Consider the following 13,095-nt stretch of genomic DNA (forward strand, 5'->3'; position numbering starts at 1 on the left):
TGTTTCTTTAAGGAAATGTTCCAAAATTTACCGGGCCCTACTTGCACTCCCGAGCGATGCAGTTAATATAGGTAACTCAGAGTGTCAATTTTCAAGGTAGTGTTATCCTTTACATGGCAAAAGGTTTGCCATCTTTTAATGTCTAGGCTGCAGTGCCATTTTAAAATTGAAACTACGATTAAGAATTTAAATTTGGCGGCAGTTTCTCTATCGATTGATACAAAAATGCACCCCTTTGTCCTGCTCTTGCTTCGCTGCTGACGTACTCGGGAAAAAGATTAGAATTACTCTACGGCAAAAGAACCCAAATTAACTCCTCGCCTCCGCCAACTGGATCAGCGATCCCACAATAAACGCCAGACGCCAGCAATGAAACCCCGGAAGCCACTACTGGAGTAGTGTACAAAAACCTTTGGCTGTGTGTGCACTGGAAAAGGAAAGGGAAAATTGTTGCTGCGCATCGGAGGCCAGGAGACAGAAAGATTGAAATATTGAAAGTGCATCATAGTCGGGTGGCAGCAGTAGGCGCAGAGGCGAGGCGGCGGGCTGACGCACCACGGAGAAGGCGAGGCAGAGGGAGAGACCAAAAGTAACGTAAAGATAAAAGGAAAAGTGCAGTACCAGCTGGCGAAAGCAGGCGAAAAGTGGGGCTCTAAACACAGTGCCTTCCAAAGAAAATCAACAGCAACAAAATATTGAGCCGCCGAGCAAAACACATGATGTGGTCGTTCTTCTCGCGCGACTCCTCGAAAGACTTCCCCTACGATATTGGCGAACCGGTGGGCGGTTTCGAATCCTACTCCATATGGACACTACACAAGGCCAAGCGCAAGACAACACTCGAAGAGGTGTCCGTCTTCGTATACGACATCCGCAGTGGCTCTGAAACCAAGTGCGAACTGGCCAAGGCGGCTCTTAAGAGGTTGAAAACGTTGCGTCACCCAAGTATCCTCCAATATCTGGACTCACTAGAGACGGACAAGATGCTTTACGTGGCCACAGAGGCAGTGGAGCCACTAGGTAGCTATTTCACCAAACTAGGCACCGATAATGTCCAAAAGGGTCTCTACCTGGCCTGGGGCATCTTCCAAATCACAGTGAGTACACCCCAGTCTCTTATCAATGGCAATATTTTAAAAACCAACCAATAAATTCTAGCGTGCTTTGTCCTTTCTCAACAACGATGGAAATCTGCGGCACAATAATGTATCCGCTTGGTCGGTGTTCGTCAATGCCTCCGGAGAATGGAAACTGGGCAGCTTGGAGTATGTATCAGCGGCAGATGGTAATCCCATGCCTCCAGCCAAGATTCCTGTAACCCTGGAGGTCTACGATTCGCCAGAGAAAAATGATCAGACCAAACTGAAGGCGGCCACCAAATGGTAATAGTCTAATACCTTCAATATTTCTTATTGTTTCTAACTTCCGAGAAACCCTTTCAGTTCTGTTGATATGTGGGGCTTAGGATGCTTGGTATGGGAAGCTTTCAACGGAGTTCTCAAGCAACGTTCAAATCTGAAGGACATTGACCACATCCCCAAATCCCTGCAGTCTCTTTATTGCGAACTGGTTGGAGCGTCGCCCTCAAATCGTCCCAATCCGGCAGATATAATCACGCGATGTCGCAAGCCCGGTGGGTTTTTCAAGAACGATCTGGTGGATACCCTGCTCTTCCTGGAAGAAATCCAAATCAAAGACAAGGCGGAAAAGAATCGTTTTTTCAGCGGCCTTACCACGCATTTGGACAACTTTCCGGATAATGTGTGCAAGCACAAGATACTTCCCCAGCTGATAACCGCATATGAATATGGAGATGCCGGCTCCGCAGTTTTGGCACCAATGTTTAAGGTTGTTCCCAAAGTAACTATTCTTTGAAATCCAAGTGAACTAATGTATTTTCTTACATTGTAGCTTGGAAAACTTCTAGATGAAGTGGAGTATCAAAAGCGGATTGTGCCCTGTGTGGTAAAGCTGTTTGGCTCCACGGATCGTGTGACTCGTTCACGACTGCTGCAGCAACTGGACCTATTCGTTGCCCATCTCCAGCCACAGGTGGTCAACGATCAAATTTTCCCACAAGTGGCTCACGGCTTCCTAGACACAAATGCTACCATACGCGAGCAGACAGTGAAGTCGATCATTCACTTGGCTCCCAAACTAAACTACAATAATCTCAATGTGGAGGTGCTGCGTCATTTTGCGAGGCTACAGGCTCGAGACGATCAAGGCGGAATCCGCACCAATACGACTGTGTGCCTGGGAAAGATTGCGCCACATTTGCATCCACAGGTACGCCAACGGGTTTTGGTCTCCGCCTTCATTCGAGCAATGCGTGATCCGTTTCCGCCGGCTAGAGTTGCTGGAGTTTTGGCGCTGGCCGCCACTCAACAGTACTTTTTGCTTAGCGAGGTGGCCAACAGGGTCCTGCCATCGCTATGTTCTCTGAGCGTTGACCCCGAGAAGACGGTGCGTGATCCGGCATTCAAAACTATTCGTGGCTTTCTGGGTAAATTAGAAAAGGTCTCAGAGGATCCCAGCCTGCGCGAGACGATGGGTAAGTAATTTTATGTAAGAAATCCTCATAAATTATAAAAACTGCCCAAAACTATATGAATTTGGATCTTGAATATTTGACAAAATATTCTTTATATTTCCATGTAAAATCTTTGTTAAACGACTTAATGAGCTAGAAATTTTTATCCTTGCAGTACTTATGCAAATGGTTCTGCAACGATGCCCAACAAAAAATTATATAAAAAGGGTCACTTTTTTCAGTCACTAACGAGCTTTTTAAAAATGTAATTTCAGAGGCGGATGTTCATACAGCCACGCCCTCAATTGGAAATGCGGCGGCCACTTGGGCAGGATGGGCGGTGACAGCCGTTACAGCCAAGTTCTATCGCAGCCAAAGTGATTCGTCTCGACCAAGACCGCCTTTAACAGGACGTAATCTGTCCAAGCCAGCATCGCTGGGTAAGTAATTACTTTTTATGTGCACTTTTGGAATGAAATTAACCCCAATTCCTTGCAATATAGAGCAACCATCCAGCAGCAGTTTATCGACCACCACAAGCAGTGTTACCTCAATGACGTCGCTAGAGCATGAAAGCAATGATACCTCCGCCTCGGCCTCCGATTATGGGAACAACGATTGGGACAACGAAAACTGGGGTGAAATGGATGTAAGTATTATAAATGGATCAATAAAACAGATACATTGATTGATGTTAAACATTTCTTACAGACCTCTCAAGATCCTAGCAGTCCTCTGGCAGCCAGTTCCAACAATGGTGCTATGATGGCTGCCAATGCGTTGAACGAAGTACGCGATGGTTGGGATAACGAGGAATGGGGCAGCCTGGAAGAGGATCCGGTAAGAGAACACAGTTTAACACTTCATGGCAATTACTAAAGGCAGGAATGTATTTGTTTAGTGCGAAGAGGAGGAGCAGGCTGAGCAAGAGGAGCAGCAGCAACAGCTGGCTAGACAATCTATATCATCCACCACGTCATCCAGTCAGCACCATCAGCGACCCCTGCTGCAGCCACATCAACAACATATTAAGCAGAACGATCTGAACGACCTGATTGAACCTCTGGGCAAGCTAAACTCGCATGTCACCTCGCCTTCGAAGGGACAGCAGGCGATGCTGCGACCAAAGGAGCTTCCCAATCTCTCAAGCAGCAATACATCGCCTACATCGGCCACTGCCAATTGCAATAACATTAGCCCGCCTTCGTCGCATTTCAATAATTCGACGCATAATGCCAATTGGAACAGTGATTCGTGGGCAGATGGTGAATTTGAGCCCTTAGATGAATCGGGACTGGGTAAGTTTCATATTTGTATTCCTAGAGATTCTCAATCTCTACAATTGAGTGATATTGCTTCAGGGAATGCCAAGCTGGATGAAGCGCGTCGCAAGCGCGAGGAGAAGAAACTGCAGCGACAGAGGGAACTGGAGGCTCGTCGGGCCCAGCGAGCCAGTGGGCCTATGAAATTGGGCGCTAAAAAGCTTTAAAAGTAATCAGCGAATGACAGCATCGTGCGTTGTAGCTGTTATTTCCATCGTACATCTAAGCCCAAAGTGTATTTGTATATTTCTGTGCGTGTGTGTCTTGTCCCAGTCACTTTCCGATCCGGGAGTGCTTTATGTTTTTTTGGGTATCGGATTTTGCATTAAATGCAGTCTCAGTGTCTCGAGCCTCCATTTCAATTCCATAACATAGCCATATAGTAATTCTAATGCTGGCACGATATTATCTAATATATACACAGCATCACTAACGAAATTTCCAATGTAAAGCACTGTAATTAAAAACTGTAATTTATATTTATAAAACCAAAAAGAGAATGAAGAAAGTGACAAACAACCAAACAGTAGTTAGTGAATTACTTCAATTTTAATTTATTAATTGAATCTAGTAGACGAATATCGAAGATGCATGGCTGGATAATTAACCGGATCCTTTTGAAAGAATGTCCGATTACAGGTTGATGTGAATTTATGCGAAAGTGTGGATATTAGAAAAGTTTTCTCCTACTATCAATGTGTATGCATGCAAGTTACTGAATGGATGAGCGTACTTTGTTTAATCCTATTGTTTTTAAAATGAAAGTAACCCAACATCTATTTTCTAACAGCGCAGAGGGCAGATATTTAAAAAGAAATATTTTTGCGAATGGAGCGTAACCAAAATTGTGAATTTTAATATATACATAATTAATATATAAACAAATATTTTTATATAGTTCATAAAAAATGAAACAAATTAATAGAACCAACAAATAGAAAAAAATTAAGAACCGCAAGCAATTATAAAATGGAAACCAATTTTTAAGCTTTTCAGGATACATTATGTATGTAGTAGGAATTGCACTTGTTATATAGATGTCCTAGGTTGCCATGATAGGATCAAGATATTCTTTTGCCGTTGGCGAGTATGGTTTGGTTTTCGTTTAGAACTTTAAAATTTTACCCAAATAAGAACCGCACCAAGCTCAAGGCCATTTTTTGCATGTCAAACTAGTAGATTTACCTAAGCATTAAAGTACATTTTTGGAATGTCCTGTACATACGTATGGATACATACATACATATACCTAACATACATATATGCCGATTTTTTCCAATACCTCAATATCAGTGTACAATTTTTCCATATTATATTTTGGAAATATGAACTAAACTAATAACCCAAACAAAATACAAATTCCAAATACAAAGTGTTGACTTTTTAAAATCTCATTGTTGTCGCAGTGTCTGTTTGTATTGAAGCAAGCATACACCCACCTACATGCATATGTATATTTGTAATTAATGCAACTTAATTCCAATCTACGTCAGCCCAGTATCGCCGCCTCCCGCCTCCCCTTTAGCCCTTGGCATTTATCGGCATTCGTTTTATTAAAAAAAAATGGAATTTTCTCAGCAAACTTAACATTAGCGTAACAAAAAATTCAAATCAAATTAAAGAAGCTAACAAGCCATCGGACACCCAAATTAAGGCAACATGGAAAATTTATTGTTTAGACAAATTTTTAAGACTGCAAGAATAAAACCAAATTATTTGAAAGTGGTAATAATGAATAACAAGAGAAGAAACAAATTATTTAGACCTAATCATCAGTAAAATAAATTTTGAAATACTATCAAAGCGTTGTTTTCCTCAATCACTGTTCTATCGCGATCTATTGGAATATTATAAATGGTACTTTTCTAGCCATCTGTTAGATTGGATACACAAAGTTGGTAAATGGCATCTGTTTTGGCAAATGTTTCTGATGGCCATTCGATAATTGCAAGCCTTTGTTTATATAGCAATTGGTGCTATTGTTTGTGCAGCTGTTTTATTCCAGTTCCTCGAGGATAGTTAAGATGGGTAGATGCAGATATAGTCCGAAGTCCCACAGAGCCCCCTATTATGACAACAAAGGTAAAAACTTATTATATATTTATGAATAATACGTTTTTTCTCTAAAAGAGTTATTAACAAATTTTTATTTGCTAGGAAAATATTGACTTTAAAATATCATAGCATACTTATTTGAGTCCACAAAGAACCATTTGTTGCGGCTCATTTCACACTCCGCCCATTACAAAATTTCAAGTGAGTCAGTCTGCCCAATTAGGGATCCTTGGTAGTCCCCCAATGTCACATCACGTTTCGAAAACTGCCCCACAGAGCTATTTTTAAGATCTGCGACCGCACAACTTTGCTTTTCTCACGCGCTCGTTTTGCAGCTAATTTGTTGCAACTTGCTGTTTGCAACCGATACTGCTGCCCATTTAAACACGCCCCCGGAATAACCACAGCATGGGTGTAGTCAGGGGGAAAAATTGTTAAGTGTTGGATACTTTGTTGATATATCTTATTATTAGCTCTATTCGATAAGGACGAGGTTATTCCACAATCATACCACATGCTAAGTACTAAAATTATTTGTATTATTTTATGCTGCATAGATGGTCTTTCTGCCAGTCCCCTCCTCCCAATCAAAAAATTCAATTTACGCCCATGCCCCATGCTCACCAGCTGCCAAATCTGTTGACGGAGTTGCCCTTGCCGTGAGTAATTGCCTCGCCCAGTGCCAGTGCTGCACATACCCAGTGCTCCGGATAGCTCGGCCTAAAATAAGTTACGCCAAGTAGGTGCCGGAGCAGATCAAGAGGCAAATAAAGACGCGGAATGCTATTAATAGGCACTGAAGTCAGCCGTTACCCCAACTATGTATGTATGTATGTATGTGTGTTTGTAAGTACTTGCTGCACTTGCATTACTCATACGCCCTGCCTTACCAGATCTCGCGTGTCTAATTGTGCGGCTGAAATTGAAGCGGACTGCGATTACCTTCGCTGTTGAGCCGGGTGTATATAATTAAAATAGTTTGTCGTGATAAAGTTTAGCAAATATTGAGATCATTATGGTAATTCCAGCTGCCCTGCAACCATCTCAGTACCTCAGCATCTTATGGCGCTCATTAAACTTGAGGCATTGTGCTTTTTTCCCGGCGGGTGATGTTCGCATTTGTCACTGATGTTGAAGCGTTGCCGGCAATCGGCAATAGGCAATCGGCCAATTGGGCACGCAGGTGTGCGACGGCCCCAAACAACTCTATACGAAATCCACATAATTTCCTCGCTTGAAGCGGGCGCAAAATGCATTAAACGCTCTTACTATTGCCATTTACTGTTTAGGTTTCTGTTTGTGTTTTGCTTTTATTTACCCTAGAGTTTTCATTTACAAGAGGGTATATAAAACCAGTTGACACTCTAATAAAAATCCAACTGACTTATATTATAAATTATGCTAATGTAAAGAATATATTTTAAGAAAAGTGAAAAAATAACTTTTCATTTTTAGGGTCTCACAGGCCTTAAATGGCCCATTTGCCAAACTGTTGGTAAGAAAAAATCTTCAGAATGGCCCATTTGCCAAACTGTTGGTAAGAAAAAATCTTCAGAATTGGAAATAAAATGCCTCATATCTTAAACAAGTAAATAAATAAAGAAAACCCTAAAAATGAAACAAAATTGGATTTATGTGGTTTTGTTTAGAAAAAAAATCTAATCTTAATTATGACTAAAAATTTGCGGGGTTTATTTTTTAAATTGTTATACAAAATATCCATCTTTCATTTTATATTTAAACGTTTCTCGAAAAATGTATAAAGATAATAAATTTTTTTAATTTCACCAAGCTGGGCTAAGTAATTTCTTAGATATCGTGTCAAAATATTTGATTTTTGAAAAAAAAGTTAATATATGTATTTTAAAAGTCTTGGTAAATTACAGTATATCTAAGGCGATCCATTTCTGCCTCGTTCTTACTTATTTGGCGACTTTGACTTCCACAAAACATCGCGCATTCGATTCAATCAAAGCGCAACGCTCTACCCGGCTCGCCTTTGGCTTTGTTTTCGGCATCTTTTGTTGTTATTGCGGCTGCTGTTGTTGTTTCTAATACTGCTGCTGCTGTTGTTGCTGCAGTTGTTGCAAAAATTGTTTAAAATTTCAAATTAGCTGCAGTTTTCAGTGTTTAATGTTTTCGTGTACATTTGTTTCCATTTCTAGGAGCGGTCTCTTTAGCATTTACACAGTCCCTGCATTCTAGATAGATTTCCCATTCCGGCATTGGCCTCTGCGGGTGTCTAAATATTTGTAAGCAAATAAATCATCATAAACTTTATAATTATTTTAGTATACTACTGTCTTTTATCTAAATTTTCATTATAACCTAGCCTATTTGGTCATGAGTTTCATTACTAACATTATCACTCGAGCCCTTTCTTTAAAATATTTATATAATTTTTTTTGGCCCTATATGGTAGCACTTCAATATCACTGACAAGAACTGTGAAACCCCCAATCATAGGATTTTCCCAAAAGTTCTCCCAAATAAGGCCAAGCTTTGTACAATTTATTTAAGTATGTGCTTTTTATCTTCCCAGTTTCCGTTTTACAAATACGAGCAAACAGACAAATAATTATTATGATGTTTAAATATTGGCTCATGGTTGGACAAGCCTTAATGGCAAACACCCGCTCAAGACCCCAGATCCATAGCAAAAAAAAAGTATTATCGTATGCGATAAAGCGTCGAAAGCGACAAGTTCCAGCTTGAAGGGATACAATTGGGCGTCGTGCCACTCTAAAAAACAAAAAGCCACAGACTAGTAACCACAAAAAACGATATGGATACTTTGTATCACTATGACACACGTCCAGCACGCGCAGCACGCGCTATACAAAGCCGTTTAATCTGCTTCATATACATACTTCAAAGTTCCGAATATCTTCTTGAACCTATACAAATTTCTCAAGGAATCAAACTATCCTTATTTTATTAAATAATATGATTTATTCAAAAACTTTTAAGACCGGAAGCTAATCAATCTTTATATTACTAAAGTTCAGATTTTCAAACATTTTAAACAAAATAGCGATGCTATAAGTCATCACAAGATTAAATAATCTTTATTATGACTAAATTAAATTAAAATGACTAAATTAAACCAAAAATAATAATTAGGCAGTTTTGATTTCACAAAGTTTCATCTTAATCTAAAACTTTTATTGCGTTTTGACTCATAATATAATCGCCTTGTAAGGCAATATTCCTTATAAATACATATGTACGATCCATTTCAGCAAAAACCTAGTATGTATTTACCATTTTGTGTATGATTTTAACAAATATGGCCAACAATTTTGCCAGTCCTGGCGCGGACATCTCGAGTGATAAACAAATAAGCATATAATTTTACAACTGGCGACTGCTGCATGCAACAGTTTGTTGTCGATGAATGAAAACGTGCTGCCAAAGGTGGCAGGGGCCCGGGGCCCATTGGGGGTGCACAATTGGAGCGCCTGCAAACGGGTTTCTGGCCACATGCACAAGACACAATGAAAATGGCAACGGGCAGCGAACAATTCGAGGCTTGCCGCACACGTGTTGATGTCGATGCTGCGGCAGCGCCAGCTGAGCGCCTGTCGCCTGCCACCCACCCGCCACCTGGCACTCCCCTTCGTCCTACTCCCCCTCCATAATCCAATTCTGTAAGTGGGTCAATTACAGGCTGCCATTGTAGCTTGTGCCAAATCCACAGAGAAAAAAATATAGTTTCCAAATCCTATAGTTTTTAAGTCCCAAAAAAATTTCGCTTTCCGTAGATACTTCTATATCATTTTTTTTGTATGTGCCCATGTGTTTGGATCGTTGCGAAATAATAAATTCAATTTCACAAAATGAGGAAAAAACCAACCTAAACAAAGCCAAGACCAAACAACAACATCAACAAAGACACAAACGCGAATCGAAAGTTACTTATTGTGAAATTTGTTTTAGTTTTGGTTTATGGGTATATCTTGGTCACAAATACATATTATTAAGTTATCAAAAACGGTTCTTAAAATTTCGGGAGTTCGGAAGCCATATCAGAATTTAAGAATTTTAAGAGTTCCAAGAATGTCCTAAGAATGGGTTCCTGATAAGCATAAAAAACTCCATTGGCAACTAGTTTTCAATTATATAAACGCTTTGTGTTTTCTAGCCAATTAAAAGCAGCCAAACAATTGTTAATCTTTGTCGCTGCTTTTCTTTAAAGGAGGAGGTAACTTTAAATCATTCTGCCGCTTATATTCATAAATGTAGTACTATGCATATTTATAGGAAACTAATCTCTTCGTTTTAAAGGGGTTTGACTTAAAAATTCAAAAGAAATCCTTCATTTCTAAACAATCGAAAATGTCATAACTTTGGGTGATTTTGAGAGTTGACTTTTCTTTCTAATTTATGCAAAAGCATAAGCACAAATTTTAAAAACATGGTTTGAAATATTTAAACTTTATATAACGTGATCTAAATAAATACATATACATATGTATATCTGAGCTGCTAGACTTCTAAACATATAACATGCTATCCAACCAATCCCCTATACTTCACATAGAGGCGCCTTGCCTGTTTTCGCGGCTGATTTGGTTTGCCTGCCGTCGGGGATCGGTTCAGTTGGGATTGCTCTTTTTGGGTCTGGATGGCTCCGTCCGTCTTTATCCCTTCCGTCCGTACTTCTCGCCCGATCTCCATGTGCGATGATGGTTGCGGCGTTGGCGATTAATTACCCTCGAAACGGCTTTGCTGATTTCAGCTTTACGAGCCTTTTTAATTTTTTTTTAGCTGGTCGTCGTCTTTTCTTTGCCTGACAAGTTGAAATATGCGTCGGACACTTTCGAGCAAGGGGCATAAAAATACCAGAACCAATCTGAGCGGCTCGCAGTTTTGCTTTTTGGTCTTTGTTTTTTTTTTTTGTCGCTTTTGCTTGTTTTTGTTGGGCGGGTTTTTATAGTTGTTGTGCCGGGACATTAAAAAAAAAATTTTTGGGGTTTCGCTTTGTTTGTGAGCGCCGATTGCCATGAGTGGAAGAGTTAAGGGCCCTCAATTGTGGAGCAGCGGCCACCGGGTGGTATACTCAATATTTATAGACCTAGGTCCGGTAGCCGAACAAAGAGAGAGAGAGACAGAACCGAACACTAGTATGCAGGAGAACTTATTTTTTAGAGTTTTGATATACAAAAATATACAATTAAAATATTTTAAATATAATTTTAGGTAAAAAAATGTATCTTAATGATTTTAAAATCATTTAAATTAGTATTAAAGTATTTAGGAATACTTTTTTTCCCTAAATCAGACACACATGTGTTAGGTAGTGTAACCTATAGGTAGTTTGTTTTATCACTACTCTCCACTCTCAAATGGGGCTTCAAAATCGAAACCCTTTCTCTGCCTGCTATTGGGGAATTCTCCGATGACTCATACCTTTAAACGTCCATGTGTACAAATGAGTCTTGTCTGATATGAGTGAACCGGAAAAACTGTGATGAAAATTCACCGACGTCATTGGTAAAGACCTGGTGATAAGGATATACGCTGGTTACACGTCATAGTTGTCATGTAAAAATAATAAACACAGATAATTGAAATGGAGGGGACATAACGCGGTATGGGTTCAACGAACAGATGCTTGGGGCCACACCTGTTGCCGAAACTACAATAAAAATAACAAAAAGCTGCGGCGCAATAAAGCAAGAGAGTAGCAGCAACAAAAGACACCAGAACGCAGAAATCACGCTACGATCATAAAGGCGAAACGTGCTAATAAAAACAAAAACAAAGCTCGAATCGCGAATCGAGAGTCGGGGGGAAAGAAAGCCACTAGACGTTGCACTTGAACTCAAAGCTCAATAACATGGGGGGGGTGGCGGTAGTGGCCACATCTGCCGTTGCGAATCCAGAACTCGATGGAATGTCAGACGTTTCCGTTTGGCCAGTAACCAGAAATGGGGCCAAGGCAAACAACGACCCAAAAAAATACACACTCTTTGAATAGATTCATAATATTTTTATCTTTTATACCCTTGGTAAGGGCATTTTAATTTTGGTCAGAAGTAGGCAAAGCCCTGAAGGAGGCAGCTTCAATCCTATAAAGTTTAAATGTATCAGGATTATTTTGGTTACAGAGTCGCTACTCATTCTACAAATTTAAAATATCTAAATCTAAAATTACCCTTTCAGATTTTAAGCAAAATAGACATAATTTGTCTATATTTGAAAGAAAGTTACAATATTTTTTTTAAATTCATATAAGAAATTATTTTCGCATTGAAATCCTTAAAAGAATACGCCAAATGTTAAAGTTATTTTCTATAAACAACATCTTATAAAAAATGGATAAATTTTAAACTGAAACTGCATAAGACTTCTTTCCCATATATAGCTTTTCTTTCTTTTTTAAGTTTTTAGCTTTTTAAGAACAAAAAAAAAATAGTTTTAATTCAACAAAATGGTGCCTGATACAAAATGGCGGCTTCACACTTCGACCGAAATATCATGAAAAAAAATATGTTTTTAGACATTTACAGAATGTCATGAAACAAAATATGTAAGAGTATAAGATCCGTGTCATTAATTTTACATAGTCAAATATCAAAATATTTGAGGAAATACACATATGTTTGTACATATACTTATGTTATGAATTAAGAAGGCGATTAAATTCAAATAACCCTAACGAAGTCTTGGAGTAGTTTTTCATGGAAATTTAATTTAAATTTAATTTTAAAAATTTTAACTATTAACTTCATAGATTCAATATAATTCTTTGCTTCATTTCAGTCTTTCGCATTAATTTTCGGTGTTTTGATTGTTAGGTTACGGCCTTTTGTTTTGGCTCCCAATTTTCGCTGAGAGATGCGATGCACCTATGCCAAAAAAAAGAGGCGAAATGGCGGAAGGAGGCTAATTGTCTCATTGAGAGCTAACCACACACTCACACACACACACACAGGAAACGCACAATTAAAGGCGTACGTAGTACGTGTTTTGAGTTCACTGTACCCGTTACCTTTCGCGCGTATTATTAACTCAAATAAACACAAAATATAACAACAGAAACAACTCGTACATCAAAAATGACTTAAAATCTCGCCACACGTCAATGAAATAAATGCATTCACTAAATGAAGCACTAAGACAAATTTTAAAAATTTAACAAATAATTATAAAATAATATAAACATCTAGCTCAGTCTGT

The 13,095-nt window shown here is 39.1% G+C and overlaps 1 protein-coding gene across 1 annotated transcript; it reads left to right on the forward strand.

Moving 5' to 3' along the window:
• The first annotated feature begins 197 nt into the window (after positions 1-197).
• On the forward strand, positions 198-4,379 carry yata (N-terminal kinase-like protein yata). Its single transcript, XM_017244556.3, has 9 exons — positions 198-1,097; positions 1,159-1,382; positions 1,443-1,848; positions 1,912-2,554; positions 2,809-2,973; positions 3,037-3,182; positions 3,245-3,373; positions 3,435-3,831; positions 3,895-4,379. The coding sequence occupies exons 1-9, from the start codon at positions 717-719 to the stop codon at positions 4,020-4,022; spliced, it is 2,619 nt and encodes an 872-aa protein (XP_017100045.2). The 5' UTR covers positions 198-716; the 3' UTR covers positions 4,023-4,379.
• The last annotated feature ends 8,716 nt before the right edge of the window (positions 4,380-13,095 follow it).

This window comes from Drosophila bipectinata, chromosome 3R, assembly GCF_030179905.1.
Source record: "Drosophila bipectinata strain 14024-0381.07 chromosome 3R, DbipHiC1v2, whole genome shotgun sequence".
Classification (NCBI taxonomy): Eukaryota; Metazoa; Arthropoda; class Insecta; order Diptera; family Drosophilidae; genus Drosophila; species Drosophila bipectinata.

What these genes read in the sequence shown, in the direction of transcription:
- yata (XM_017244556.3), top strand. Translation starts at nt 717, where the DNA reads ATGATGTGGTCGTTCTTCTCGCGCGACTCCTCGAAAGACTTCCCCTAC. An exon ending in GGGGCATCTTCCAAATCACA is followed by an intron (nt 1,098 to 1,158) that starts GTGAGTACACCC and finishes AATAAATTCTAG; the next exon opens with CGTGCTTTGTCCTTTCTCAA. An exon ending in AAAACTGGGGTGAAATGGAT is followed by an intron (nt 3,183 to 3,244) that starts GTAAGTATTATA and finishes CATTTCTTACAG; the next exon opens with ACCTCTCAAGATCCTAGCAG.